This window comes from Salmo salar, chromosome ssa11, assembly GCF_905237065.1.
Source record: "Salmo salar chromosome ssa11, Ssal_v3.1, whole genome shotgun sequence".
In the NCBI taxonomy this organism is placed as follows: Eukaryota; Metazoa; Chordata; class Actinopteri; order Salmoniformes; family Salmonidae; genus Salmo; species Salmo salar.
Genome location: NC_059452.1, coordinates 47,546,313 through 47,574,141, shown reverse-complemented (window position 1 = coordinate 47,574,141; position 27,829 = coordinate 47,546,313). Strand labels below are relative to the sequence as shown.

Sequence of the window (27,829 nt, the reverse complement as noted above, 5' to 3'; positions counted from 1 at the left end):
GCTGTCTGTACCCAGGGAGGCAGGGGGTTTCCACAACCACAGAGCTGTCTGTACCCAGGGAGGCAGGGGGTTTCCACAACCACAGAGCTGTCTGTACCCAGGGAGGCAGGGGGTTTCCACAACCACAGAGCTGTCTGTACCCAGGGAGGCAGGGGGTTTCCACAACCACAGAGCTGTCTGTACCCAGGGAGGCAGGGGGTTTCCACAACCACAGAGCTGTCTGTACCCAGGGAGGCAGGGGGTTTCCACAACCACAGAGCTGTCTGTACCCAGGAAGGTGGGGGGTTTCCACAACCACAGAGCTATCTGTACCGAGGCAGGCGGGGGGTTTCCACAACCACAGAGCTATCTGTACCGAGGCAGGCAGGGGGTTTCCACAACCACAGAGCTATCTGTACCGAGGCCGGCAGGGGGTTTCCACAACCACAGAGCTATCTGTAACGAGGCAGGCAGGGGGTTTCCACAACCACAGAGCTATCTGTACCGAGGCAGGCAGGGGGTTTCCACAACCACCTGAGATATATTACCAGGCCACGCCCTGCAGAAAGAACCTGCTGATCTACTCTGAGAATGACCTGATCTGGGCTGCTCCTGCTCCTGTTCCTGTTTCTGTTTCTGTTTCTGTTTCTGCTCCTGCTCCTGCTCCTGCTCCTTCTCCTGTTCCTGCTCCTGTTCCTGTTCCTGTTCCTGCTCCTGTTCCTGTTCCTGTTCCTGTTCCTGTTCCTGTTCCTGTTTCTGCTCCTGCTCCTGCTCCTGCTCCTTCTCCTGTTCCTGCTCCTGTTCCTGTTCCTGCTCCTGTTCCTGTTCCTGTTCCTGCTCCTGTTCCTGCTCCTGTTCCTGCTCCTGTTCCTGCTCCTGTTCCTGTTCCTGTTCCTGTTCCTGTTCCTGCTCCTGCTCCTGCTCCTGCTCTGCTGCTCCTACACAACAACCCCTAGAGGCAGACAGGAGCCTGCTCACACATACAATATAGAGACCACCTCTGGTCCAGCCAACACGTGGGCCACCTGAACATTGAGCCATTCCAAGTGTTGAGTAGAGAGGAAGGAGGAAGTTCCATATGATAGGCCGGCACGTCGGTGGGTGTGGTGTGGTGTTGTGTAGAGAGGAAGGAGGAAGTTTCATATGATAGGCCGGCACGTCGGTGGGTGTGGTGTTGTGTAGAGAGGAAGGAGGAAGTTTCATATGATAGGCCAGCACGTCGGTGGGTGTGGTGTTGTGTAGAGAGGAAGGAGGAAGTTTCATATGATAGGCCGGCACGTCGGTGGGTGTGGTGTTGTGTAGAGGGGAAGGAGGAAGTTCCATATGATAGGCCGGCACGTCGGTGGGTGTGGTGTTGTGTAGAGGGGAAGGAGGAAGTTTCATATGATAGGCCGGCATGTCGGTGGCTGTGGTGTTGTGTAGAGGGGAAGGAGGAAGTTTCATATGATAGGCCGGCATGTCGGTGGCTGTGGTGTTGTGTAGAGGGGAAGGAGGAAGGAGGAAGTTCCATATGATAGGCCGGCATGTCGGTGGCTGTGGTGTTGTGTAGAGGGGAAGGAGGAAGTTCCATATGATAGGCCGGCATGTCGGTGGGTGTGTCCTCTTCTCTCTGAGGCCGTGATCAACTTTGTGAAAGGGTGCTGCAGCATGGCTGAGTACTATGCAGGTGCCTTGTCATGTAAACAGGTAAACAAATACAAATTAATATGAAAACACATCACATAAACATGAATATGTAAATTATCTAACATGAATATGTATTCATATGCAAATCGGGTTAGCAACATTCAGGTACAAATTAATAAGAAAATATATATACATATTTTTAAACATGCATGTAGACACAGTATAAATATGCAAAATATGTCACAAGATAAAGTTACACAGAAATTAATAAAGTTGTCAAAGCAAACATAATTTCATCACATTTACTTAGATAAAGAAATATCAAAATGCCTCCCAAAACATCCAATACCTGATATTATAATGTCTGGAAGACATGAAGTACATAGAAGAGTACAGGTACAGTATATCCAATACCTGATACTATAATGTCTGGAAGGCATGAAGTACATGGAAGAGTACAAGTACAGTATATCCAATACCTGATATTATAATGTCTGGAAGGCATGAAGTACATAGAAGAGTACAAGTACAGTATATCCAATACCTGATATTATAATGTCTGGAAGTCATGAAGTACATAGAAGAGTACAGGTACAGTATATCCAATACCTGATATTATAATGTCTGGAAGGCATGAAGTACATAGAAGAGTACAGGTACAGTATATCCAATACCTGATATTATAATGTCTGGAAGGCATGAAGTACATAGAAGAGTACAGGTACAGTATATCCAATACCTGGATCAAAATACTAGAATACGTAACATAATAACTAACTGGTTTGTAGTCTGTAAAGTACACCGTCCTCTCCTCTGCCATCCCATGACTGGACTCAGTAATGACTGCCAGACTGACTGACAGACTGACTGACAGACTGACTGACAGACTGACTGACAGAGTGTGTATTCCTGCTGGTAGAACACACAGGGGACATTGTCCGCATTCCAAGCCGCTGATGTATAAGCCTCTAAACTCCAGCAGGTTATGCCCAATGGGATCCCCATTACTCGTACACTCTATCAGTTCTGCTTCTGCTCACCACAAATATAGCACCAGACACATCTCAGCTGCTTCTTTCCACAACCAGAACCCCACTCCTTCTCTTATCCCTCCTTAGCCACCCCCCGACCCCCCACCTTTATCCATCTCCTTATTGAGGGTGTGAAGATGCCGCAGGCCCCCCTCGACTCCCCTACCTCACACTGTCAGACCCCAGCCAATGAGCAGCTTGACAAGATCAAATATCACTATAACACAAGGACTTATTTGATGAGAAGAGTTTGTAGAAGCCTTTACAGCCAGTCTCCCCATCCATCGCCAGGGAGTCTCACTTCTTTCAACTTGTCTGAGGTAAGAAAGAAAGATAGATAGAAAGACAAAGGGTTGGAGAAACACAACATTTCACTGTTTAAGAGTGATTGATTCCTGTGTTTTGAGTAAATTCCTGTTATTATAGAGGGTTTGTTAAATATTCCTGGGCAGGTATGTGCCACTGATACAGAGAGACAGACAGAGATGGATAAAGAGACAGTGATTTACGAGTCCAGGAAGAAGAAGCGGTCTCTCCCACTGTCACAGTAGATTTACCGTAGGAGAATCTATAGCCTATTAACGTATAGAACTGGAGACCAGGAAGAGGAAGTGGTCTCTCCTACTGTCACAGTAGATTTACCATAGGAGAATCTATAGCCTACTAACGTATAGAACTGGGACTGTCTTCTGGTTGTAATCTAAGCTGCTCCAGCCAGACTGCTGGGGGCATCTGAGGCCGGATGTTGGACCGTGGGACACGTCTCACAATTGCAAACATGTCAAAGTCTGAAAAAATGAAATAGTTCCGTTTCTTCTGTTTGGAGTTTGGTAGCATATCATTTTTAAGACAACAATTGTCATTAGACAACTTTAAATTGTTTAAATTGACCGAAAGGGAAAATAGATTTAGTCAATGCTTTCTAGATACAGGTCAATACAATACTTCTTTTCAAGGTGTTTTTATGTGTGTTTTGTGTAATTGAAAACTTTGGTGGACAATCCCTGGATGCTAAATCAAATCAAAATGTTTTTGTCACTTGGTTTGTAAACAGGTGTAGACTAACAGTGAAATGCTTACTGATGGGCCCTTTCCAACAGTGTAGAGAGGAACAACAGGTGTAGACTAACAGTGAAATGCTTACTGACGGGCCCTTCCCAACAGTGTAGAGAGGAACAACAGGTGTAGACTAACAGTGAAATACTTACTGACGGGCCCTTCCCAACAGTGTAGAGAGAAACAACAGGTGTAGACTAACAGTGAAATGCTTACTGACGGGCCCTTCCCAACAACGCAGAGAGAGAAAAATAGAAAAATAATAGCACAAAGAATAAATACAAAATTAGTAATGATAACTTGGCTATATACGCTGGGTAACAGTACTGAGTTGATGTGCAGGGGTACGAGGTAATAACTTGGCTATATAAGCTGGGTAACAGTACTGAGTTGATGTGCAGGGGTACGAGGTAATAACTTGGCTATATAAGCTGGGTAACAGTACTGAGTTGATGTGCAGAGGTACGAGGTAATAACCTGGCTATATACGCTGGGTAACAGTACTGAGTTGATGTGCAGGGGTACGAGGTAATAACCTGGCTATATACGCTGGGTAACAGTACTGAGTTGATGTGCAGGGGTACGAGGTAATAACTTGGCTATATAAGCTGGGTAACAGTACTGAGTTGATGTGCAGGGGTACGAGGTAATAACCTGGCTATATACGCTGGGTAACAGTACTGAGTTGATGTGCAGGGGTACGAGGTAATAACTTGGCTATATAAGCTGGGTAACAGTACTGAGTTGATGTGCAGGGGTACGAGGTAATAACTTGGCTATATACGCTGGGTAACAGTACTGAGTTGATGTGCAGGGGTACGAGGTAATAACTTGGCTATATAAGCTGGGTAACAGTACTGAGTTGATGTGCAGGGGTACGAGGTAATAACTTGGCTATATACGCTGGGTAACAGTACTGAGTTGATGTGCAGGGGTACGAGGTAATAACTTGGCTATATAAGCTGGGTAACAGTACTGAGTTGATGTGCAGGGGTACGAGGTAATAACTTGGCTATATAAGCTGGGTAACAGTACTGAGTTGATGTGCAGGGGTACGAGGTAATAACTTGGCTATATAAGCTGGGTAACAGTACTGAGTTGATGTGCAGGGGTACGAGGTAATAACCTGGCTATATACGCTGGGTAACAGTACTGAGTTGATGTGCAGGGGTACGAGGTAATAACTTGGCTATATAAGCTGGGTAACAGTACTGAGTTGATGTGCAGGGGTACGAGGTAATAACCTGGCTATATACGCTGGGTAACAGTACTGAGTTGATGTGCAGGGGTACGAGGTAATAACTTGGCTATATAAGCTGGGTAACAGTACCAAGTCATAAGAGGTAATAGAGGTAGATATGTACATACCGTATAGGTAGGGGTAAAGTAACTAGGCAACAGGATAGATAATAAACAGTAACAGCAACGTATTTGATTAGTCAAAAGAGTTAGTACAAAAAGGGTCAATGCAGATAGTCCAGGTAGCTATTTGGTTAACTATTTAACTGTTTAGCAGTCTTATGGCAGAGAGAACAGTCTATGATCTGGGTGGCTGGAGTCTATGACAATTTTTAGGGTCATTCTCTGACGTCTGGTATAGAGGTCCTGGATGGCAGGGAGCTGGACCCCAGTGACGTACTGGACCGAACGCACTACCGTCTGTAACGCCTTACGGTCGCAGTTGCCATACCAAGCGGTGATGCAGCCAGTCAAGATGCTCTCAATGGTGCAGCTGTAGAACATTTTGACGATCTGAGGGCCCATGAGAAATCTTTTCAACCTCCTGATGGGAAAGAGGCGTTGTCGTGCCCTCTTCACAACTGTGTTGGTGTGTGTGGACCATGATGCTTTGTGATGTGGACATAGAGGAACTTGTAGCTTTCAACCCGCTCCACTACAGTCCCGTCGATGTGGATGGGGGCGTGCTCGGCCATCCGTTTCCTATAGTCCACGATCAGCTCCTTTGCGTTGCTGACATTAAGGGAGAGGCTGTTGTCCTGAAACACTGCCAGGTCACTCACCTCCTCCCTATAGACTGTCTCATCGTCATTGATGATCAGGCCTACCACCGTTGTGTTGTCATCAAACTTAAGGATGGTGTTGGAGTCGTGCGCGGCCACGCAGTTGTGCTGAACAGGGAATACAGGAGGGGACTAAGCACGCATCCCTGATGGTCTCCCAAGTTGAGGGTCAGCGTGGCGGATGTGTTGTTGCCTACCCTCACCACCCGGGGGGGCGGCCCATCAGGAAGTGGGTCCTTAGCTTAGTGTGATGAGCTTGGAGGGCACTATGGTGTTGAACGTTGAGCTGCAGTCAATGAACAGCATCCTCTTGTCCAGATGGAAGAAGGCAGTGTCGAGTGCAATAGAGATTGAGTCGTCTGTGGATCTGTTTGGGGGGGCGGTATGTGAATTGGAGTGTGTCCAAGGGTGTCTGGGATGATGATGTTGATGTGATCCATGCAAAAAGCCTTTTTCAAAGCATTTCATGGTTCCAGATGTGAGTGCTACGAGGCGATAGTCTGTTTAGACAGGTTACCATTGCTATAGTACAGTACAGTGTATTCTATCAAGTTCAAACAGCTATGGAGATACAGCTGCACTGAGTGTTCTAGACTGAGGGTTTTGGGTCAAAGGTTACATCCTTTGTCTAATTGACTTTAATCTCCTGTTGTCCCCAGGCGTTGTCCTGGAATTTACAACAACAACAAAAACTGCTCCCCTTAATTGTACCGCGGCATCATACCAGTATTACCAATTACAATGACGGCTTAGCGGTGAACAGCTGATAGCACGTTGACAGTCACAATGTCTGCAGGGCATACAGCTAAATGCTAAAGGGTAATACTGGACACCCCTGTGGTATCCCCCCTAACTCTGTGACCTTCTCAGGCTTTCTTATGCAAACCCAAGGAAATCTTCAGACGGGCACACGTACACACGGGCACCAACACACATACATATGTAGACGCCACACACACACACACACACACACACACACACACACACACACACACACACACACACACACACACACACACACACACACACACACACACACACACACACACACACACAAAAAAAAAAAAGGATAGATTTTCAACCAAATATTTTGATATTGTTTTTGTGTTTGTCTGGTGGAGGCTCGTCGTCATCGTCAACCAGTCTTTTATATCACAAGTTAACCAAACGAACCACAAAGGGTCAACCGAATCGTCTTGTCGAACCCAACCAATCAGGAAGGATCCTCAGACTTCTCCTTACCATCATCACTTATTCCTTCTTTGTTGTGATGAATGACCACGATGCCCAGATATGGAGAAAAGGAGAGGGGGATTTGGGAGCTATGTGGACAGAGAAGGTCTCAGCTGAGTCTGGGTAATAAGATCCTAAAAGACTATCCTGAAGGATATCTGCAGCTGTCCTGGACCACTAGGTGTGAAAGAACCCTCTTAGGACACTTATATATATCCACTGTATTAGAAATGAGAGTTGTTCCACGTCCTGTACAGCCGAGGGCTTTAGAGACCTGATGGAGGATGAGGAGATGTGTTAGCTAGTCGTCTTTACTACATGACACTAAGTTGTCCTTTCAGTGCACCTTTGGAAAGTTTTAACCTACAAATTATGTCAAAAGTTGTTGGAAGGATGTGAATAAAGAGGACATAACTTACCTCAGCAGTGTGTCGGTTAAGGCAGCCCCCCCCCGCACCTCTCTGATTCAGAGGAGTTGGGTTAAATGAGGAAGACACATTTAAGTTGAATGGATTCAGTTGTACAACTGACTAGGTATCCCCTTTCCCTTTCCTTGTATTACCCATGTATTCTCCTTCAGATGAAAGGGGGGAAAAATCCTACAATAAAATAATACATTTAAATAAAGAAACTTTCCTACTTTTCTTCCAGGTGTAAATCCACTGTCACCATGTCTGACACTGAGGAAGTGTAAGTATTCCCATTTTATGATTCATTTTATTCCTTAATTTCATTCATTTTATGATTGAGGGTTTAATTTCCTTGTTAGGATCATTAGCTACCAAATAATTTACAAGTGGGACTAAATACTAAGCAGGGTTGGTCCTGGTCAGTCCCTGGATGGGAGACCAGATGCTGCTGGAAGTGGTGTTGAAGGGCCAGTAGGTGGCACTCTTTCCTCTAGTCTAAAAAATAAAAAATATCCCAATGCCCCAGGGCAGTGATTGGGGACATTGCCCTGTGTAGGGTGCCGTCTTTAGGATGGGACATTAAATGGGTGTCCTGACTCTCTGAGGTCATTAAAGATCCCATGTCACTTATCGTAAGAGTAGGGGTGTTAACCCTGGTGTCCTGGCTAAATTCCCAATCTGGCCCTCAAACCATCATGGTCACCTAATAATCCCCAGTTTCCAATTGGCTCATTCATCCCCCTCCTCTCCCCTGTAACTATTCCCCAGGTTGTTGCTGTAAATGAGAACGTGTTCTCAGTCCACTTACCTGGTCAAATAACGGATAAAATAAATACAAATAAAAAATAATAATACATTTAAAAAATAAAATAATAATACATGTATTACATTTTGGTGCTATCAGTGGGACTGAGACATTTACAACCTGACCTCTGAGTATCTTGTCAGTAAATAATTGCCACTGGAGTGAAACAAGATAGGCATGAGGTTTATTGGTAGTAACATGAATTGTTACGGAGTCTAGTTGATAGGTAATCGACTAGCTGGGCTGTTCCCTGGACATTGGTGTCTGTCTTTACTATTTTATCCAACATATCATAATAAAACATTAATGTTTCATATATTTAGGTAGGATTAGAGATTTTAATTACTGTAGAGAGCTGTTTGTCTTATAACTCTAAGTTAAATGGGCCTGTTGATGCTAACTGTATGCTGTTTTTATTTTTCAGCGATCAGATCGAGGGTAAGTGGAAAATAACAAAACTACTTTGAAAAAAATCTACTCTTACTTTAATGATCAGTGACTCGTATCTCCACATTTAACCCATGGAACCCTGACCTGTTCACCGGACGTGCTTGTTGCACCCTCGACAACTACTATGATTATTATTATTTGACCATGCTGGTCATTTATGAACATTTTAACATTTTAACATCTTGACCATGTTCTGTTATAATATCCACCCTGCACAGCCAGAAGAGGACTGGCCACCCCTCATAGCCTGGTTCCTCTCTAGGTTTCTTCCTAGGTTTTTGGCCTTTCTAGGGAGTTTTTCCTAGGGAGTTTTTCCTAGCCACCGTGCTTCTTTCACATGCTTTGCTTGCTGTTTGGGGTTTTAGGCTGGGTTTCTGTACAGCACTTTGAGAATATCAGCTGATGTACGAAGGGCTATATACAAATAAATTTGATTTGATTTGATTTAAACAAGGTGGAGCTGAAGCCTTCTGTACGGCAGCATCCTCTATTCATAGAGCTGTGTCTCCCCCAACTGGGTTCACGAAGAACAGACAGATTGTGTCCATTCTCAACCAGTCTGTCCTCAACTCTATGTTTACTTTATAATCATGTAATAATACTGTTGTAAATAATACTGTTGTAAATACAGTGGTAAAGCCTGAACTTGTCTCTTTCACACTGTGTATCGGTAGTTGTGATAATAATTCAATATTTCTTCTAACCTTCTACAAGGGTTAAAGTCTGTCTATTTCTGTGCTGGTTTGGCTTGACTCAGTGAAAGATAATGTTTATATAACATTTTATATCATTAGCTTTGAGTTTCAAGTACATATTTTCAGGCAATGCGGTCCGCAATACAGGCCCATTGATCAGTGTTTAATTCTGGCAATTGTCTTTTACCTTTGAAGAAAGACAATTATGTCTTGCCATTTTGTCATTAATCCTGAAAGTATGTCAAAATCATATGCTGTATACCATCCTCCTAGACTGGACCCAGCCCTAAATGTTGGTATACTGTCCTGTCCTCCTAGACTGGATACAGCCCTAAATGTTGGTATACTGTCCTGTCCTCCTAGACTGGATACAGCCCTAGATGTTGGTATACTGTCCTGTCCTCCTAGACTGGATACAACCCTAGATGTTGGGATACTGTCCTCCTAGACTGGATACAACCCTAGATGCTGGTATACTATCCTGTCCTCCTAGACTGGATACAACCCTAGATGTTGGTATACTATCCTGTCCTCCTAGACTGGATACAGCCCTAGATGCTGGTATACTATCCTGTCCTCCTAGACTGGATACAGCCCTAGATGAGCCTTCAAGTGAAGATGTGTTATTATTTAGAGAATGCAAATTGTATATGCGTTTATATGTGGGTTCGAATAAATGTTTTTTGTCAAACTCACAAATAGCGTGTAATTTAGGCAGTCATGGAGGATAGTACACAGTATGAATGATCAGCATGATTCTGACTTGACCTGGGACATGGCTATGGACTCCTATAAAGCCATGTCTCAGGGCAAGGATTGGACCAATTTATGATCTAAGAAATGACATGTGTTTTTGTTTCACCATATTTATTTTGCGGAAACTGAAGACGAGGAAGGTAAAAAACAACAACAACAGACATTTTGGTTTCCATGGCGATGCCACTCTTACTAATTTGTCAACTCTTACCCTTAATCTGAAATGTGTTTGACAACGCCTTCTTTGCGAGGCTTTTTAATAGATTATTTGTGTGACTCAATAATTTATTACTAATTAACAACCGCTTTTGCTTACCCTCAAATATCTGTAATGTGGAGCTCATAAACATCTTAACTTCGCTGGAAAGCTAGCTTTGTGTGAAGTCAGATTCACACAACATTACTCATCTCATATGTGTATACTGTATTTTATACCATCTACTGCATCTTGCCTATGCCGCACAGCCATCACTCTTCCATATATTTATATGTACATATTCTTATTCCATCCCTTTACGTGTGTGTATAAGGTCGTTTTTGTGAAATTGTTAGATTACTTGTTAGATATTACTGCACTGTCGGAACTAGAAGCACAAGCATTTTGCTGCACTCGCATTAACATCGGCTAACCATGTATATGTGACCAATAACAATTTGATTTGATTTGATTCATGTCTGTTTTCACACAACAAAGCAAGCTTTTACATATACTCAGACCTTCAATGGTGCGCTCTGTTTCTCTGTTATAACTTGGTAACCAAAATTACATTACAGTATGCAGCCACACATAATGATACTCGTACAGCCTTCCCTGTATGTGAGCTTTGTGTACCAGTCCGTCAAGTGGAATTGAAAAACTTCTTGCTTTGTTTGTCCATGTGTCAACTGAATTCCCTAGATAATAAAGTCTGTCATTGTTGATCAAGCGTTTGTAAAAAAAAATCTCACAAAATCCCTGCTTGCTTATCATTTATCATAATTACGTTTGTTTTATCTGTGCGTAATCACGTTTGATTTATCAAACGGCTTGTCAAACACTTCTTAAGGGTGACTGTTCTGACAAATTTTCGACAACTTAAAGAATAAGGAAAAATGTGATTGGGCAATAAGGAATTCCACATTTTTTGGCATGTGACATGTTTTCAAACTCAGGTATCTCCGGTATGCAGAAAACCATCAATCATTCATAACGTATCATTTCACTTCATCTTATTAATGCTGTCTACCCATCTTTTTCCATCCATCTTTCCTCTCTTCTCTCATCCCTCTCTTTCTGTTCTTCTCAGCATCACTGCGCGCTGCACACACTCCAGCAGTACAGTACTGTCCTCTCCTCTCTTCTCTCATCCCTCCTTCTTAAACTGAAGTAATCTATTTTCATCCTATAACCTAACCGATTCTCTCTCCTCCTTCACGCGTTCATAAACGAATATCTAACCTCTCTCCGAAACCCTTCCTGTCCCTGGGTTCCCGCTGCATGCTGCGTGCTCTGCTGCGTATCCCAAGAAGAGGTAGTAGAAGTAGAGGTAGCCCCCGAGGCAGCCCCAGAGGAGGAGGTAGAGGAAGAGGAGGTAGAGGAGGAGGCAGAACCCGAGCCTGAGCCTGAGCCTGAGGTTGTAGAGGAGGAAGGTATGTGGTGTAGGGTATTCATTCATCCTTCCCTTGTGCAACCACACCTGTCCCCCAGGTAGACATAGATGAGACCTACTAATATAGTATATAGTCCCTCCTGATAGTGTCCAACCCCTGTCTCCACCTCAAACCCCTGAGGCACTAATGTTAACTGTTGAGCTACTGGAGGTACCTCCTCTTCATAACTGCCCACTATGAAGAAAGCATACTTCTATGGTCTATGGGAGGGGTGTCAAACATACTGGATCCCCTGTGAGCTGATTCATGGGAGTGGTTTGAGTACTGGGGGGGGGGGGTACTGAACATGGCCCACGGGGCAAAATGAGTTTGACACCCCTGGTCAACGTACTGTATATCCACAGTCTACCATGTACTGTATATTAGTATTGTATATGCATAGTATACTATGTGTATTAGTACTGTGTATTCATAGTGCGGAATGTATATTGGTACTGCATACCCATAGTCTAGTATGTGTATTAGTTATAGCAACAGTACACGTTCATGTTCTTTCTCAAAGCACGCCTCTTCCTCACAGAGTGGCTTCAGCTGCTTCCTCTCAAACTGCTTCTTTAATATCACTAATCATGATCAATCCCAAATCCACCCCTAGGCCCTAGCCCCTCTGCACTTGGAGATCTGAGATGTGCCTAGACGGTGGTAGGAGCTAGGGGTTAATGAGGATGACATCTGAGATGTGCCTAGATGGTGGTAGGAACTAGAGGTTAATGAGGATGAGATCTGAGATGTGCCTAGACGGTGGTAGGAGCTAGGGGTTAATGAGGATGAGTTCTGAGCTGTACCTAGACGGTGGTAGGAGCTAGGGGTTAATGAGGATGAGATCTGAGCTGTACCTAGACGGTAGTAGGAGCTAGGAGTTAATGTGGATGACATCTGAGATGTGCCTAGACGGTGGTAGGAGCTAGGGGTTAATGAGGATGAGATCTGAGATGTACCTAGACGGTGGTAGGAGCTAGGGGTTAATGAGGAATGTGCTGTTAGATGTGCCTAGACGGTGGTAGAGGCTAGGGGTTAATGAGGATGAGATCTGAGATGTACCTAGACAGTGGTAGGAGCTAGGGGTTAATGAGGAATGTGGTGTTACATTTACATTTACATTTAAGTCATTTAGCAGACGCTCTTATCCAGAGCGACTTACAAATTGGTGCATTCACCTTATGATATCCAGTAGAACAATCACTTTACAATAGTGCATCTAAATCTTTTAAGGGGGGGGGTTAGAAGGATTACTTTATCCTATCCTAGGTATTCCTTAAAGAGGTGGGGTTTCAGGTGTCTCCGGAAGGTGGTGATTGACTCCGCTGTCCTGGCGTCGTGAGGGAGCTTGTTCCACCATTGGGGTGCCAGAGCAGCGAACAGTTTTGACTGGGCTGAGCGGGAACTGTGCTTCCTCAGAGGTAGGGGGGCCAGCAGGCCAGAGGTGGATGAATGTGTTAGATGTGCCTAGACCGTGGTAGGAGCTAGGGGTTAATGAGGATGAGATCTGAGATGTACCTAGACAGGTGGTAGGAGCTAGGGGTTAATGAGGATGAGTTCTGAGATGTGCCTAGACAGTGGTAGGAGCTAGGGGTTAATGAGGAATGTGGTTTTAGATGTGCCTAGACCGTGGTAGGAGCTAGGGGTTAATGAGGATGAGATCTGAGATGTACCTAGATGGTGGTAGGAGCTAGGGGTTAATGAGGATGTGCTGTTAGATGCTGCAGATGCATAGTGCTTGTAGATGAATAGATACTATAGCCCTATCTGGGCATATTTACTAAACTAGTAAGGGTGCTAGCAACTAAAGCTAAACCAATGACTGCTATCTTCCATACTTACTGTATCACCTCATCGGGAGCTGCTATCTTCCATACTTACTGTATCACATCACCGGGAGCTGCTTCTCCCAGAATGCAACTGGAGAAAATATAATGAGCCCTTGATTTTGTAGTGCTCTAAACTTTCTGTATATGTTGGGAATGTATTAGAACCTGGAGGTTGCTTTCTAGAAATGTTTTGAATATGGCAAATGTATGAAAATGCTCAATGGAAGAAAGAAAGCTTCCATCATAAGTAACTGATTATTATATTTTAATCCTGCTCCACTGTAACCGGATTATTATATTTTAATCCTGCTCCAGAATAACCTGAATATTATCTTTTAATCCTGCTCCAAAATAACCTGATTATTATCTTTTAATCCTGCTCCAAAATAACCTGACTATTATATTTAAATCCTGCTCCAAAATAACCTGAATATTATCTTTTAATCCTGCTCCAAAATAACCTGACTATTATATTTAAATCCTGCTCCAAAATAACCTGATGACTTTATGTGAATTAAGGTCTTTTTTTCATCCATGCCCACCTCTGTTACTCTTCCTCAATCGTCCTAATTTCACCATTACAGAGATGATGTTGAGGAAGGTAGTCCCCCATTCCATGAACCTCATTATAGCTGTGTTTTTCATTACCGTAACGGCATGGATGAAGGATGTCCTTTCCGCATATAAAGGATCTTTCTTTGCCCCTTTTGAGATCTTGTCTGAAAAGCTTATTTTGTTAACCTATAAAGGAATGATTACAGGAATGATACAGAAAGTTGATCACTGTTACAACTTGCTTAGCTCTCACATTGGGGTGTTATTTAATATAATACTTTATATCAATTATATATTGTTATAGTTCATATTCATATTTACCTGTTTTCTTCAACTGTACTTCTGGCCACATTTACTGTAATTGATGGTGTATTACACTGGTCATAAACACCTCAATTTGGGTGAGTGAATGTTCTGCAGAGCAGTGCCTAGTTAACTGAAGTGTAGTGAATGTGCTAGCAGGCACCAGGGTTGTAAACTTCTGGGAACTTTCACAAAGTTTCCAGTTTTTTTTCTTCAGAAATCCCATTGGAAGATTTCTGGAACATTCCGGAACTTTTCAACCCTAGCAGGCACCGACAGCTTGTCCTGAGCTTATGTACAGTATATATCACTCATCATGATATCTATTCTGCTCTTGCTTTGGACGCTTGCTGCATGCAGAGGCCTATGAAGAGGAAGGTATGTGTATTCAAGTTCTTAAAGTTGTATGTGTACTTCTGATTGGACAGACTGCACTGTGTCAGTCTCCTCTCCCAGTTCAGGAGGTTTACGGTATCGCAAGACTGGAGAAAGAGACCATGTCCATGAGTCCATGTGCTCCAGCAGCAAAATACTGGCCAAATTTAGTCTCCTGCTAAATATATTTCCCCATACTCCCAACAAATGAATGAAAGTCAAGGCCTGAGTAATCTCAGAACCAAGAACCAAATCTCACGTGAATAGTCTGTCACGCGAAACTACAGTCTGAGTGGCCTTATGAGAAAGGTCAGCAAACAGACTTGTTGTGACAGCGTGAGAAAGGGTGACGGAATATGAAATGCTGCAGTGACTCCTATGTTCATGTCTGCTTTGTCTGCTTCTCTTCCTGCATGACATTCTGCCAAACCAGTCGAGGAAGGAGAACAAGATGGTACTTTGTATTTCTCTGACTGCAAGAGTGTTGCTGTTGCTTTGCTTGTGGTTTCTACCTGTTTGTGTGTGAAGGTCAAGCCAAAATCTAATCACAATGTCAACGATGTTTCACTATTTATTGACAATTCATTGTAATTTCTTATTTAATAATATTTCTACCACCAACTTGACTTTTGGAATAGAATTAACATGTATCATCCAAGTACAGAATTCAGTCTTGGATTGTAGAAAGAGTCTAATTCTGACAATGAAGTAGTTATAATGAAGAAAAAAAAGAGAATGGAACTCATAAATAGCATAGAGATCCTACATAGTAAATAGTAAGGTATTGTTCTTGTCCTACTCATCCTTACAAGCACCTATACTGTACATGTCTGTTATTATACATGTTATACAACTTTTTTCACTAACACATACCAAATTAACATTGTGAAATTGAAAGTAAAACCTACAAACGGTTTACTTTTCCTATTATAATAATAATTTGTTATTATTTTTACAAGTTAAAAGTAGCCTGAAACTGCGGCCCAGAGGTGTAACACCAAGTGTGTCCACACGGATATGTCCCCTTGATTAACTAAACCTCCATTTGGGTCTGTTGCTTGAGATCCTTGTCACTGTATGTGATATCTCTAACACTGTAACATATTCTTCCCCCTTTTACGATGTTCTTACTGAACAGAGGAGAAGCCCAAGTTCAAGTGAGTAGAAGTTATATCCAACATTCATGTCAAACCAACCAGTTCAAGCTGTGTATGTGTGTTCATCAGAGTTGGGATCAATTCAGTCCATTCAGGAAGTAAACTGAAATTCCAATTCCAATTGTCCTAATTGAAAAAACAAGTGAAGGAGGAATTGAACAAATTGGAATTGCTAGAATTTCAGGTTTACTTGGTGAATTGACTGAATTGAAATGGAATTGACTGGAAGTCCAGAACCCTGGCTTCCACATGTTTGTAACTCTGTAGCTTGTATACTAAATGTTTTATAAGGACAGAACCCTGGCTTCCACACGTTTGTAACCCTGTAGCTTGTATGCTAAATGTTTTATAAGGACAGAACCCTGGCTTCCACATGTTTGTAACCCTGTAGCTTGTATGCTAAATGTTTTATAAGGACAGAACCAACAGTGGCAACGCCAGAACCCGGTGAATTTTGCTGCGTTGTCCTAAAGCATTAGATATAACTTAAGTGGCATCTTTTGACATTCCATAGAGTCCCTAAGGTCCCTGATGGTGAGAAGGTGGACTTTGACGTAAGTACACTATAAATTCTTCTTCCTAAATCCTGTTTCATGAACTAAAACATCATTGGCCAAAAGAAAGCAACCGTTTAGGTTTGGTACAGTGATACTACACTTGAGGTAATCTCTCTCTAACTTTGTTGTTTAACAGGACCTCCATAAGAAGCGTCAGAACAAAGACCTGATTGAGCTGCAGGGGTTGATCGACGTCCACTTTGAGAACAGGAAGAAGGAGGAGGAGGAGCTTATTGCCCTCAAGTCCAGAATTGTGAGCTGTTATTACCTCGCCTTTACAGCTGTAAACACAGGTGTAAATACCAGGGTTTGGGATCAAATCCATTTAAATTGCAGACCATTCAGGAAGTACTCTGCAATTACAACTACAATTCTCTTCTATTCTTTTCAATTAGGAACATTTGGAATTGGAGTTGGAATTTGGTTAACGTTCTGAATTGACTGGAATTGTAACATGGGTCGTCTAAAGGAGACCAAGGCACAGCGTGTATAGTGCTCATATTTGACTTTTAATGAAGACACTTGAACAAAACAACACAACGACCGACAACAGTTCCGTAAGGTACACTTTGACAAAAAGGAAAACAACTACCCACACTCACACATGAAAACAGGCTGCCTAAGTATGGCTTCCAATCAGAGACAACGATAGACAGCTGCCTCTGATTGGAAACCATACCTGGCCAAAACATAGAAAACAAAAACATAGAAATAGAAATCTAGAAAACCCAACATAGAAACAGAAAACCAAAACCACCCAAAACACCCACCTGTCACGCCCTGACCACTCTACTATGGAAAATGACCTCTTACAAGGGTCAGGACGTGACAGGAATTGAAATGGATTTGACCCCAACCCTGGTAGAACCAAGTATAAATACAGGAGTAGAAACTATGCTTGACTTGCGGAATGGAGCCCAAACTAATAGATTGGTCGATGTTGATCTTTTGGGAATTTTGGCCTTCTGTCTTGAAGAACTTCTAGAACATGCTTTCTATCCTTTAGCCCAAGCAACAAGGTTACAGCAAACCATGTCTTCTGGTGGCAGACCTGTAAACAACCTATCTCTTAGCCCAAGTAACAAGGTTACAGTAAACCATGTCTTTTGGTAGCAGACCTGTAAACAACCTATCTCTAAGCCCAAGCAACAAGGTTACAGTAAACCATGTCTTTTGGTAGCAGACCTGTAAACAACCTATCTCTTAGGCACGGTAACAAGGTTACAGTAAACCATGCCTTCTGGTAGCAGACCTGTAAACAACCTATCTCTTAGCCCAAGTAACAAGGTTACAGTAAACCATGCCTTCTGGTAGCAGACCTGTAAACAACCTATCTCTTAGCCCAAGTAACAAGGTTACAGTAAACCATGTCTTCTGGTAGCAGACCTGTAAACAACCTATCTCTTAGCCCAAGTAACAAGGTTACAGTAAACCATGTCTTCTGGTGGCAGACCTGTAAACAGCTGTGTATGTGGTTCTATTCCTCTCCTCCAGGAGAAACGTAGGTCAGAGAGGGCCGAGATCCAGAGGGTACGCACAGAGAAGGACAAGGAACGCCAGGCCAGACGTGAGGTCTGTATAGCCTAAACTCTGCAAGCAAACACATGAATTCATTCAACATTTGGTTGCTTAACGTGGGTGTTGTGGTTGCTTAACGTGGGTGTTGTGGTTGCTTAACGTGGGTGCTGTGGTTACTTGACGTGGGTGTTGTGGTTGCTTAACGTGGGTGTTGTGGTTACTTGATGTGGGTGTTGTGGTTGCTTAACGTGGGTGTTGTTTCTTAACGTGGGTGTTGTGGTTACTTGATGTGGGTGTTGTGGTTGCTTAACGTGGGTGTTGTTTCTTAACATGGGTGTTGTGGTTGCTTAACGTGCGTGTTGTGGTTGCTTAATGTCGGTGTTGTGGTTACTTAACGTGGGTGTTGTGGTTACTTGACGTGGGTGTTGTGGTTGCTTAACGTGGGTGTTGTGGTTACTTGATGTGGGTGTTGTGGTTGCTTAACGTGGGTGTTGTTTCTTAACATGGGTGTTGTGGTTGCTTAACGTGGATGTTGTGGTTGCTTAACGTGGGTGTTGTGGTTGCTTAACGTGGATGTTGTGGTTGCTTAACGTGGGTGTTGTGGTTGCTTAACGTGGGTGTTGTGGTTGCTTAACGTGGGTGTTGTGGTTGCTTAACGTGGATGTTGTGGTTGCTTAACGTGGGTGTTGTGGTTGCTTGTACAGGAGGAGAGGCTGAAGAAGGAGGAGATGGATCAAAGGAGAAAGGCTGATGATGACGCTAAGAAGAAGTCAGCTCTGACCAACATGGGCTCCAGCTATAGCAGCTCCCTGCAGAAGGTCAGGTGACCTCCACACACAGCACGCTAAACACAAATCCAGGGCCTCTCAAAACACTCCTCGTTTCCTACATATTATTTTATTTCAATAGGCAAGTCAGTTAAGAGCAAATTCTTATTTACAATGAAGGCCTATCCCTGCCAAACCATAACCCGGACGACACTGGGCCAATTGTGCGCCACTCTATGGGACTCCCAATCACGGCCGGTTGTGACAGAGCCTGGAATTGAACCAGGGTCTGTAGTGTTGGCTCTAGCACTAATGTGCCGTGCCTTAGACCGCTGCGCCACTCGGGAGTACACTACCTTGTTCCCTACATATAGAGTGCACAACCTTGTTCCCTACATATAGAGTGCACAACCTTGTTCCCTACATATAGAGTGTACTACCTTGTTCCCTACATATAGAGTGTACTACCTTGTTCCCTACATATAGAGTGTACTACCTTGTTCCCTACATATAGAGTGTACTACCTTGTTCCCTACATATAGAGTGAACTACCTTGTTCCCTACATATAGAGTGTACTACCTTGTTCCCTACATATAGAGTGTACTACCTTGTTCCCTACATATAGAGTGTACTACCCTACATATAGAGTGCACTACCTTGTTCCCTACATATAGAGTGTACTACATTGTTCCCTACATATAGAGTGTACTACATTGTTCCCTACATATAGTGTACCTCTTTGTTAAACAAGGACCTATCTTCATCACAGCCAACCTGCTCTTTTGTAAAACACGTCTTAAGGTTTTTTAGTGGATGCATCAGTCCTAGTTGGGTCCATGAAACGACACGCATCATGTAACAACATAACAGGATTGGAAGATATGACAGACAGACGTCACATGATTGAAGTTACAGATTGTTTGTAATTATGAGCTGTAGCTCTGAACCTCTTGTTCAACACAGACCTAGATGAAATCTAAAATGGCCCCCCTTATATCCCATTACCTGACGACTCATCCTGAATTTAATTCCGTTGTTCTTTCGATCGTCCAAACATCTGTCTGAACCCGCCATCCTAGAAGTCGTTTGTGCTGACGTCAAAAACGACGTGATTCATTTATTCGTGTAGGCCAGCTCAGTCCCAACCATCGGTTTCTGGGACCAATCAGAACGGTCAGAATGTGTTCGCTTTCTCAAAGAGTCGAGGAGCAAAGCAGATCCAGAAGAAACATTAGCAGGTCGTGGCGTTGGGCCTGAGTGATGTGAATGGCAGCCAGGCTATATTCCCTATGTGCTCTGTCACCTCCCCAGGCTGACACTAAGAGAGGAGGTAAGAAGCAGACTGAGAGAGAGAAGAAGAAGAAGATCCTAGCGGAGCGACGCAAGCCTCTCAACATCGACCATCTGAACGAGGACAAGCTGAAGTAAGATTTTAGTTTCGGTGGGAGTGTGGATATGTTTCTGTGTTAGTAAAGGAGGCAGAGTCCTGAACCTGAGCAGCTTGACATAGTTGTAGAGGAACTAGAATGTTCCTTGTAGACATCTCTTGGACTATGAGAATACTTCATTTCCCTATTGTCATTTTCAGATCCCAGAAATGTGCAGTTTTTAACCCAACCTCCTGAATGTTCTGTCCTTTGCAGGGATAAGGCTAAGGATCTATGGGACTGGATGCACCAACTGGAGTCTGAGAAGTACGAACACATTGAGAAACTCAAGAGGCAGAAGTATGAGGTGAGGGATTTTTTACATTTACATTTTTAATGTGCTTCTTCCGCAAAGATACTATGCAAAATGAGCGTTATTATACATTAGGGTTGGAGTCAATTCGCCTTTCAATTAAGTATTCTTTTTTTATACAATAAAAAAATATATATATATTTTAGATTTTTTTCTCCCCACATAATTTAAAGGGTCAATCTGTAGTCGCTACATACACTACATGGCCAAAAGTATGTGGACACCTGCTCGTCAAACATCTCATTCCAAAATCATGGGCATTAATATGGAGTTGGTCCCCGCACTTTGCTGCTATAACAGCCTCCACTCTTCTGAGAAGGCTTTCCACTAGATGATGGAACATTGCTGTAGAGGCTTGCTTACATTCAGCCACAAGAGAATTAGTGAGGTCAGGCACTGGTTGGGCGATTAGGCCTGGCTCGCAGTCAGCGTTCCAATTCATCCCCAAAGGTGTTCGATGGGGTTGAGGTCAGGGCTTTGTGCAGGCCAGTCAAGATCTTCCACACCGATCTCGACAAACCATTTCTGTATGGCCATATTACAACGCATGTGCCATATTACAACGTGTGTGTTGTGATAATTGCGTCGTTTGCTGTTAATTCATATGCCTTGCGACGGTAATATCTAGGCGTAGTTTTTGATGGTAGGCCACTCTGGTAGGCCTAGGTTATGATCAAATAGCCGCAGTAGCCTACTTGACCACTGTCTGAAACTGTAACTTAAAACAGGTACAGCCTCACTTTTCACTGTAAATGCGCCCTGGAAGTTGCACAGAATATTCACAACGTTCAAGTTTGTCCTCAGCAGACCTGAAATTTGCTCAGTGCTGGAACATTGGGTGGGAGTACGCTTTGTTATTGTTATAATAATTAGAATAATTAGAATGTAAATGGTTCAGGGTCAATTTACTTTTGAATTCAGACAATTCGGGAAGTAAATTGAAATTAAAATGGCAATCAGCAATTGAAACAATAACAAAGTGCCCTCCCGCCCCTGTTTTGGTAAAAAGCTGTGCTATTGTGCTGTTACTTAATTTATTGACTACTGATTTATAATCAGAGGGTAAACGTGTTCTCTCATTCTGTAAGGAAGGACCTGATGGTTGTCGTTCAGACAGAAGGCCACTGATTTATAATCAGAGGGTAAAGGTGTTCTCTCATTCTGTAAGGAAGGATCTGACAGTTGTCGATTTTGCTCTTTTATTTACCTTTATTTAACTAGGCAAGTCAGTTAAGAACAAATTCTTATTTTCAATGACGGGGCAGAACAACAGATTTGTACCTTGTCAGCTCGGGGATTCGATCTTGCAACCTTTCGGTTACTAGTCGAACACTCTAACCACTAGGCTACCTGCCACCCCGGTCCCACTCTTAACCCATGATCACTTTCCCCTCCTTGTTAACAAATGAACCCGTTCAGCTCTGATGTCCTCCAGGTCAACACTATGTATGAGAGGGGAGGAGCTTAGTCAATTGAGTAATAAATAAAGACATGCTCCAAGGACAGGCCCTGGGTCAGTCGCAGCCATAGAGCTGCAGCCAGAGCCTAAAGAGTGCATGGTCTAAGGATAGGCCCTGGGTCATTCGCAGCCATAGAGCTGCAGCCAGAGCCTAAAGACTGCGTGGGTCTAAACACAGGTCCTGGGTCTGCAACAGACAGCCTAGGGAGTGTATGGTCTGGTCTAGTCTCTCTGCAGGGTCTGGATGCTTTAGAAGGACCATGCAAACCAAACCTCAACAGAGGCAGCAGTGTCTGCCCTCAGGTGAAAGAGGACAGGTCAAAGGTTAATAGTCAGAGGTGGCATCTTAGAAGGATCGGAACCTTTTTTAAATTTTCGCCTAAAATGACATACCCAAATCTAACTGCCTGTAGCTCAGGACCTGAAGAAAGGATATGCATATTATTGATGTCATTTGAAAGGAAATACTTTGAAGTTTGTGGAAATGTCAAATGAATGTAAGAGAATATAACACAATAGATCTGGTAAAAGAAAATACAAAGAAAAAACATGCACATTTTTTTTCCATTATCTTTGAAATGCAAGAGAAAGGTCACAATGTATTATTCCAGGTTAGGTGCAATTTCGAGTTTGGCCACTAGATGGCCAAAATCAAATGTGCCTAATTGGTTTATTGATACATTTTCAAGTACATAACTGTGCACTCTCCTCAAACAATATCATGGTATTATTTCACCGTAATAGCTACTGTAAATTGGACAGTGCAGTTAGATTAACAAGAATGCTTTCTTCCCATATCAGATATGTCTATGTCCTGGGAAATGTTATTGTTACTTACAACCTCATGCTAATCACATTAGCACACGTTAGCTGAACTAACCTGTGGGGGGACACAATCCCGTAGATGTTAATTGGGGAGGTAATTGTGGTAATTGCTGGAGTAGGATGGTTGGAATGGAATCAAATACATGAAACACATTGTTTGATGAAAGGTGTTTGATGCCATTTCTTTCGCTCCGTTCCGGTCATTATTAGTGTGAGCCGTCCTCCCCTCCTGTGATTTAATGACATCAGATCAACTACAACCCTTGTGAAGATATTGACTGTGCCGATCTAGACACTAGTATCCACTAGTGCTGTAGTGGGTACGTGTGTCGGTGAGAGTACTCTTGGTTGCCCACCTCAGACCAACAGTTCATTCCAACAGGACTGCTGCTGTCTCTTTAAAGTTGTCACTAATGACCCAGAGGTCAGGGGTCAAATGTAAGGCCCCTGGCAACCTCCCTGCTGCTTCTGATGGGTTTAAACACGCTCATGTGTTGTTTTCAGGTCATCTCTCTCAGAAATCGTATTGATGAGCTTCAGAAACAGTAAGTACTGCCTCTCACTCCTTCAGAATTCCTTCCTCTCCCAGTCATTGTTTGTGTCCCAAATGGAACCCTATTCCGAATATAGTGCACTACTTCTTTACCAGGAACCCATAGGGTTCTGATTTGGGACAAAAACCCACACTCTCTTCACTCCTCAGAGACAGACAGTATGATACTCTGATCTGATGCATGTCCTAATAATGACTAATGAAAGGCATTGTCATAACACTTTAATCCTGGTCAGAGTTAGAAGAGGGCTTGACAAAGAGTTGTGTTGGTCAACATTCTACGGCTCACTTCTGCAACACTAAGGCATGACTGTTGCACTAAGAAGCACACAAAATGTCCTTAGAACAGGTTTACAAGGCGGACATTTTGTTTTTGCAAAAAGGTAGGCCATTGCAAAACCTTGAAGTGTTGTGCGTAGTAAAAACATTAAAATAATTCCATTGCTGACCCCCTGAAACACCATCCACCTTACGAGACTAGCCAATAATGAGTGACTTATATCGACCGTACCACAGGAGAGGTATTTAACAACATTTCTCTACAGCCGTTCCATCACATTCTCATCATCATGTGATACAATAGTGAGAAGTACTGTAAAGTCCACATCAGAACCCTAGTTCTATACAGTATGGCTCTGTGTTGTTGTACATGTACTGCAAGGGCTGCTTCAGAGGCAAAGGAAGTGAGGCTCAACACTATAATATGTCAATAGGAAGTGAGGCTCAACACTATAATATGTCAATAGGAAGTGAGGCTCAACACCATAATATGTCAATAGGAAGTGAGTCTCAACACCATAATATGTCAATAGGAAGTGAGGCTCAACAGCATAATATGTCAACAGGAAGTACTTTCACCACATCATCCCCAGCTATTGGAAGTACTCGTGAAGAATTGAAAGTTTCACCACTTTCTCTTTCATTTGCCCAAGTATTCTTCAAGATTGATCAAAAGGGAACAAATTGCTCTTAACATTGGCCTACTAAACATTGTAGCCCACATTAATTTATTGCCTTAATTTCTTTGCCATCTGTCTGTCTGAGTCTGTGTGGATGAGTCTTTCTGTCTGAGTCTGGGTGGATGAGTCACGTGTGGAGAACTTTCATTCTTCAAGGATGACAAATAGTATACTTATAGTATTACTGTATATGGATCTCTCCCTGAGCTTGTTTGTCTCGATGGGATACTTTAATAGTTTGCCATCTGATATAACTGAGGTAAGTATGGCATTAGCTTGACATTGTATTGCAGCATGGTCAGTCAACTAAATCCAAATGTGTGAGTCTGACTAAAACTAGCTAACACTGGTCAAAATGACATCCACTGTGTTTTACAATAGCATACTGAACATGACATTTACTGTGTTTTACAATAGCATACTGAACATGACATTTACTGTGATTTACAATAGCATACTGAACATGAAATTTACTGTATTTTACAATAGCATACTGAACATGACATTTACTGTGTTTTACAATAGCATACTGAACATGACAGCCACTGTGTTTTACAATAGCATACTGAACATGACATTTACTGTGTTTTACAATAGCATACTGAACATGAAATTTACTGTATTTTACAATAGCATACTGAACATAACATCCACTGTGTTTTACAATAGCATACTGAACATGACATTCTCTGTGTTTTACAATAGCATACTGAACATGACAGCCACTCTGTTTTACAATAGCATACTGAACATAACATCCACTGTGTTTTACAATAGCATACTGAACATGACATTTACTGTGTTTTACAATAGCATACTGAACATGACAGCCACTGTGTTTTACAATAGCATACTGAACATGACATTTACTGTGTTTTACAATAGCATACTGAACATGAAATGTACTGTATTTCACAATAGCATACTGAACATAACATCCACTGTGTTTTACAATAGCATACTGAACATGACATTCACTGTGTTTTACAATAGCATACTGAACATGACAGCCACTCTGTTTTACAATAGCATACTGAACATGACAGCCACTGTGTTTTACAATAGCATACTGAACATGACATTTACTGTGATTTACAATAGCATACTGAACATGAAATGTACTGTATTTTACAATAGCATACTGAACATGACATTTACTGTGTTTTATAATAGCATACTGAACATGACAGCCACTGTGTTTTACAATAGCATACTGAACATGACATTTACTGTGTTTTACAATAGCATACTGAACATTACATTCACTGTGTTTTACAATAGCATACTGAACATGACATTTACTGTGTTTTACAATAGCATACTGAACATTACATTCACTGTGTTTTACAATAGCATACTGAACATGACATTTACTGTGTTTTACAATAGCATACTGAACATGACATTTACTGTATTTTACAATAGCATACTGAACATGACATTTACTGTATTTTACAATAGCATACTGAACATAACACTCTATCTAGGATAGCTTAAAGGTAGTCCAACATTTTGAACAAAGAATCAAATCAAACATAACTTATTTTTCCTTCTTTTAAAATACGATTTACTCTCACAGTAGTAATAACGTTGTATAAATAGTGCCTCCTGACCTCAGAATGAATGTTGGCCCATAGACTATTTTGGATATTCTAATTTACACATTGTATGTCATCCTAAACATGTAAATAAACCATACATTCTAACTATGGTTCACCAAGGGGACTATGTCATTGGCTGCTGTTTAAAGCCAATGCTTGCCACTAGAGGGCATTACCTACATAACAGAACAGGACCCCTAACGTGTGTTTGCACTGTTGGCGCATTGCAGCAGCAAGAAGGGAGCCGCAGCCCGCCGCCGAAAGTAAACTGCCCACCCGCAGAGGTCTCAGCACCGGCGTGCGTCCGCCATGCTGCCGGCTTCTGTACCGGCAGGGACAACTGCCTCTGCCCGCCACAGCCATCCAGACCCCGGCTAGACCCATGTCATGGAACCGACAAGTTGCACTGGATGTCCTACTGTCTGCTTTCGTGTTATGTGAATTATGTTGTCACAGTCCATTCTTCTCATGTCCTGTCCTCTCACAGCAGACTATGATTGGTTCTCATGTCCTATCCTCTCACACCGGACTGTTGTTAGCTTCTCATGTCCTGTCCTCTCACACCGGACTGTTGTTAGCTTCTCATGTCCTGTCCTCTCACACCGGACTGTTGTTAGCTTCTCATGTCCTGTCCTCTCACACCGGACTGTTGTTAGCTTCTCATGACCTGTCCTCTCACACCGGACTGTTGTTAGCTTCTCATGTCCTGTCCTCTCACAGCGGACTGTTGTTAGGTTCTCATGTCCTGTCCTCTCAAACCGGACTGTTGTTAGCTTCTCACGTCCTGTCCTCTCACACCGGACTGTTGTTAGCTTCTCATGACCTGTCCTCTCACAGCGGACTGTTGTTAGCTTCTCATGACCTGTCCTCTCACAGCGGACTGTTGTTAGCTTCTCATGTCCTGTCCTCTCACACCGGACTGTTGTTAGCTTCTCATGTCCTGTCCTCTCACAGCGGACTGTTGTTAGCTTCTCATGTCCTGTCCTCTCACAGCGGACTGTTGTTAGCTTCTCATGACCTGTCCTCTCACAGCGGAGTGTTGTTAGCTTCTCATGACCTGTCCTCTCACACCGGACTGTTGTTAGCTTCTCATGTCCTGTCCTCTCAAACCGGACTGTTGTTAGCTTCTCATGTCCTGTCCTCTCACACCGGACTGTTGTTAGCTTCTCATGACCTGTCCTCTCACAGCGGACTGTTGTTAGCTTCTCATGACCTGTCCTCTCACAGCGGACTGTTGTTAGCTTCTCATGTCCTGTCCTCTCACACCGGAATGTTGTTAGCTTCTCATGTCCTGTCCTCTCACAGCGGACTGTTGTTAGCTTCTCATGACCTGTCCTCTCACAGCGGACTGTTGTTAGCTTCTCATGACCTGTCCTCTCACACCGGACTGTTGTTAGCTTCTCATGTCCTGTCCTCTCACAGCGGACTGTTGTTAGCTTCTCATGTCCTGTCTTCTCACAGCGGACTGTTGTTAGCTTCTCATGTCCTGTCCTCTCACAGCGGACTGTTGTTAGCTTCTCATGTCCTGTCCTCTCAAACCGGACTGTTGTTAGCTTCTCATGTCCTGTCCTCTCACAGCGGACTGTTGTTAGCTTCTCATTGTGGTATTTTTTGTAAATAAAAAGAGTGACGCTTCATGTGTGTGTTGCTGTTATGTGTTAACTGTTCAGCACAATAATACACATCTTACTTACTTTAACATCGCGCATTGCAGTTTGGGTGGGCCTACTCTGGTGAAGCGACAGTAGCCTAACTCAGGTGGGCCTACTCTTGTGAAGCGACAGTAGCCTAACTCAGGTGGGCCTACTCTTGTGGGCCTACTCTGGTGAAGCGACAGTAGCCTAACTCAGGTGGGCCCACTCTTGTGAAGCGACAGTAGCCTAACTCAGGTGGGCCCACTCTTGTGAAGCGACAGTAGCCTAACTCAGGTGGGCCTACT

At 43.0% G+C, this 27,829-nt stretch overlaps 1 protein-coding gene across 23 annotated transcripts; it reads left to right on the top strand.

The window, feature by feature from the left end:
• The first annotated feature begins 2,827 nt into the window (after positions 1–2,827).
• Positions 2,828–27,527, top strand: LOC106587935 (troponin T, fast skeletal muscle isoforms). 23 transcript variants are annotated; one of them, XM_045689685.1, is made up of 16 exons: positions 2,828–2,956; positions 7,598–7,636; positions 8,586–8,599; positions 10,194–10,202; positions 11,572–11,691; positions 14,739–14,756; positions 15,187–15,207; positions 15,892–15,910; positions 16,425–16,464; positions 16,604–16,720; positions 17,962–18,039; positions 18,690–18,803; positions 20,065–20,177; positions 20,397–20,487; positions 23,282–23,322; positions 26,121–27,527. In XM_045689685.1, the coding sequence occupies exons 2-16, from the start codon at positions 7,617–7,619 to the stop codon at positions 26,155–26,157; spliced, it is 852 nt and encodes a 283-aa protein (XP_045545641.1). In that variant the 5' UTR covers positions 2,828–2,956; positions 7,598–7,616; the 3' UTR covers positions 26,158–27,527. The 23 variants fall into 23 exon arrangements, with proteins under 23 accessions (XP_045545641.1, XP_045545640.1, XP_045545643.1 ...); XM_045689684.1 differs by having other exon boundaries at positions 11,569–11,691; XM_045689687.1 differs by lacking the exon at positions 10,194–10,202.
• The last annotated feature ends 302 nt before the right edge of the window (positions 27,528–27,829 follow it).

Coding starts and splice junctions, on each gene's coding strand:
- LOC106587935 (XM_045689684.1), top strand. CDS start 7,617: ATGTCTGACACTGAGGAAGT. Junction 16,721..17,961: donor TTGCCCTCAAGTCCAGAATT/GTGAGCTGTTAT, acceptor CCTCTCCTCCAG/GAGAAACGTAGGTCAGAGAG. Junction 20,488..23,281: donor TCAAGAGGCAGAAGTATGAG/GTGAGGGATTTT, acceptor TGTTGTTTTCAG/GTCATCTCTCTCAGAAATCG.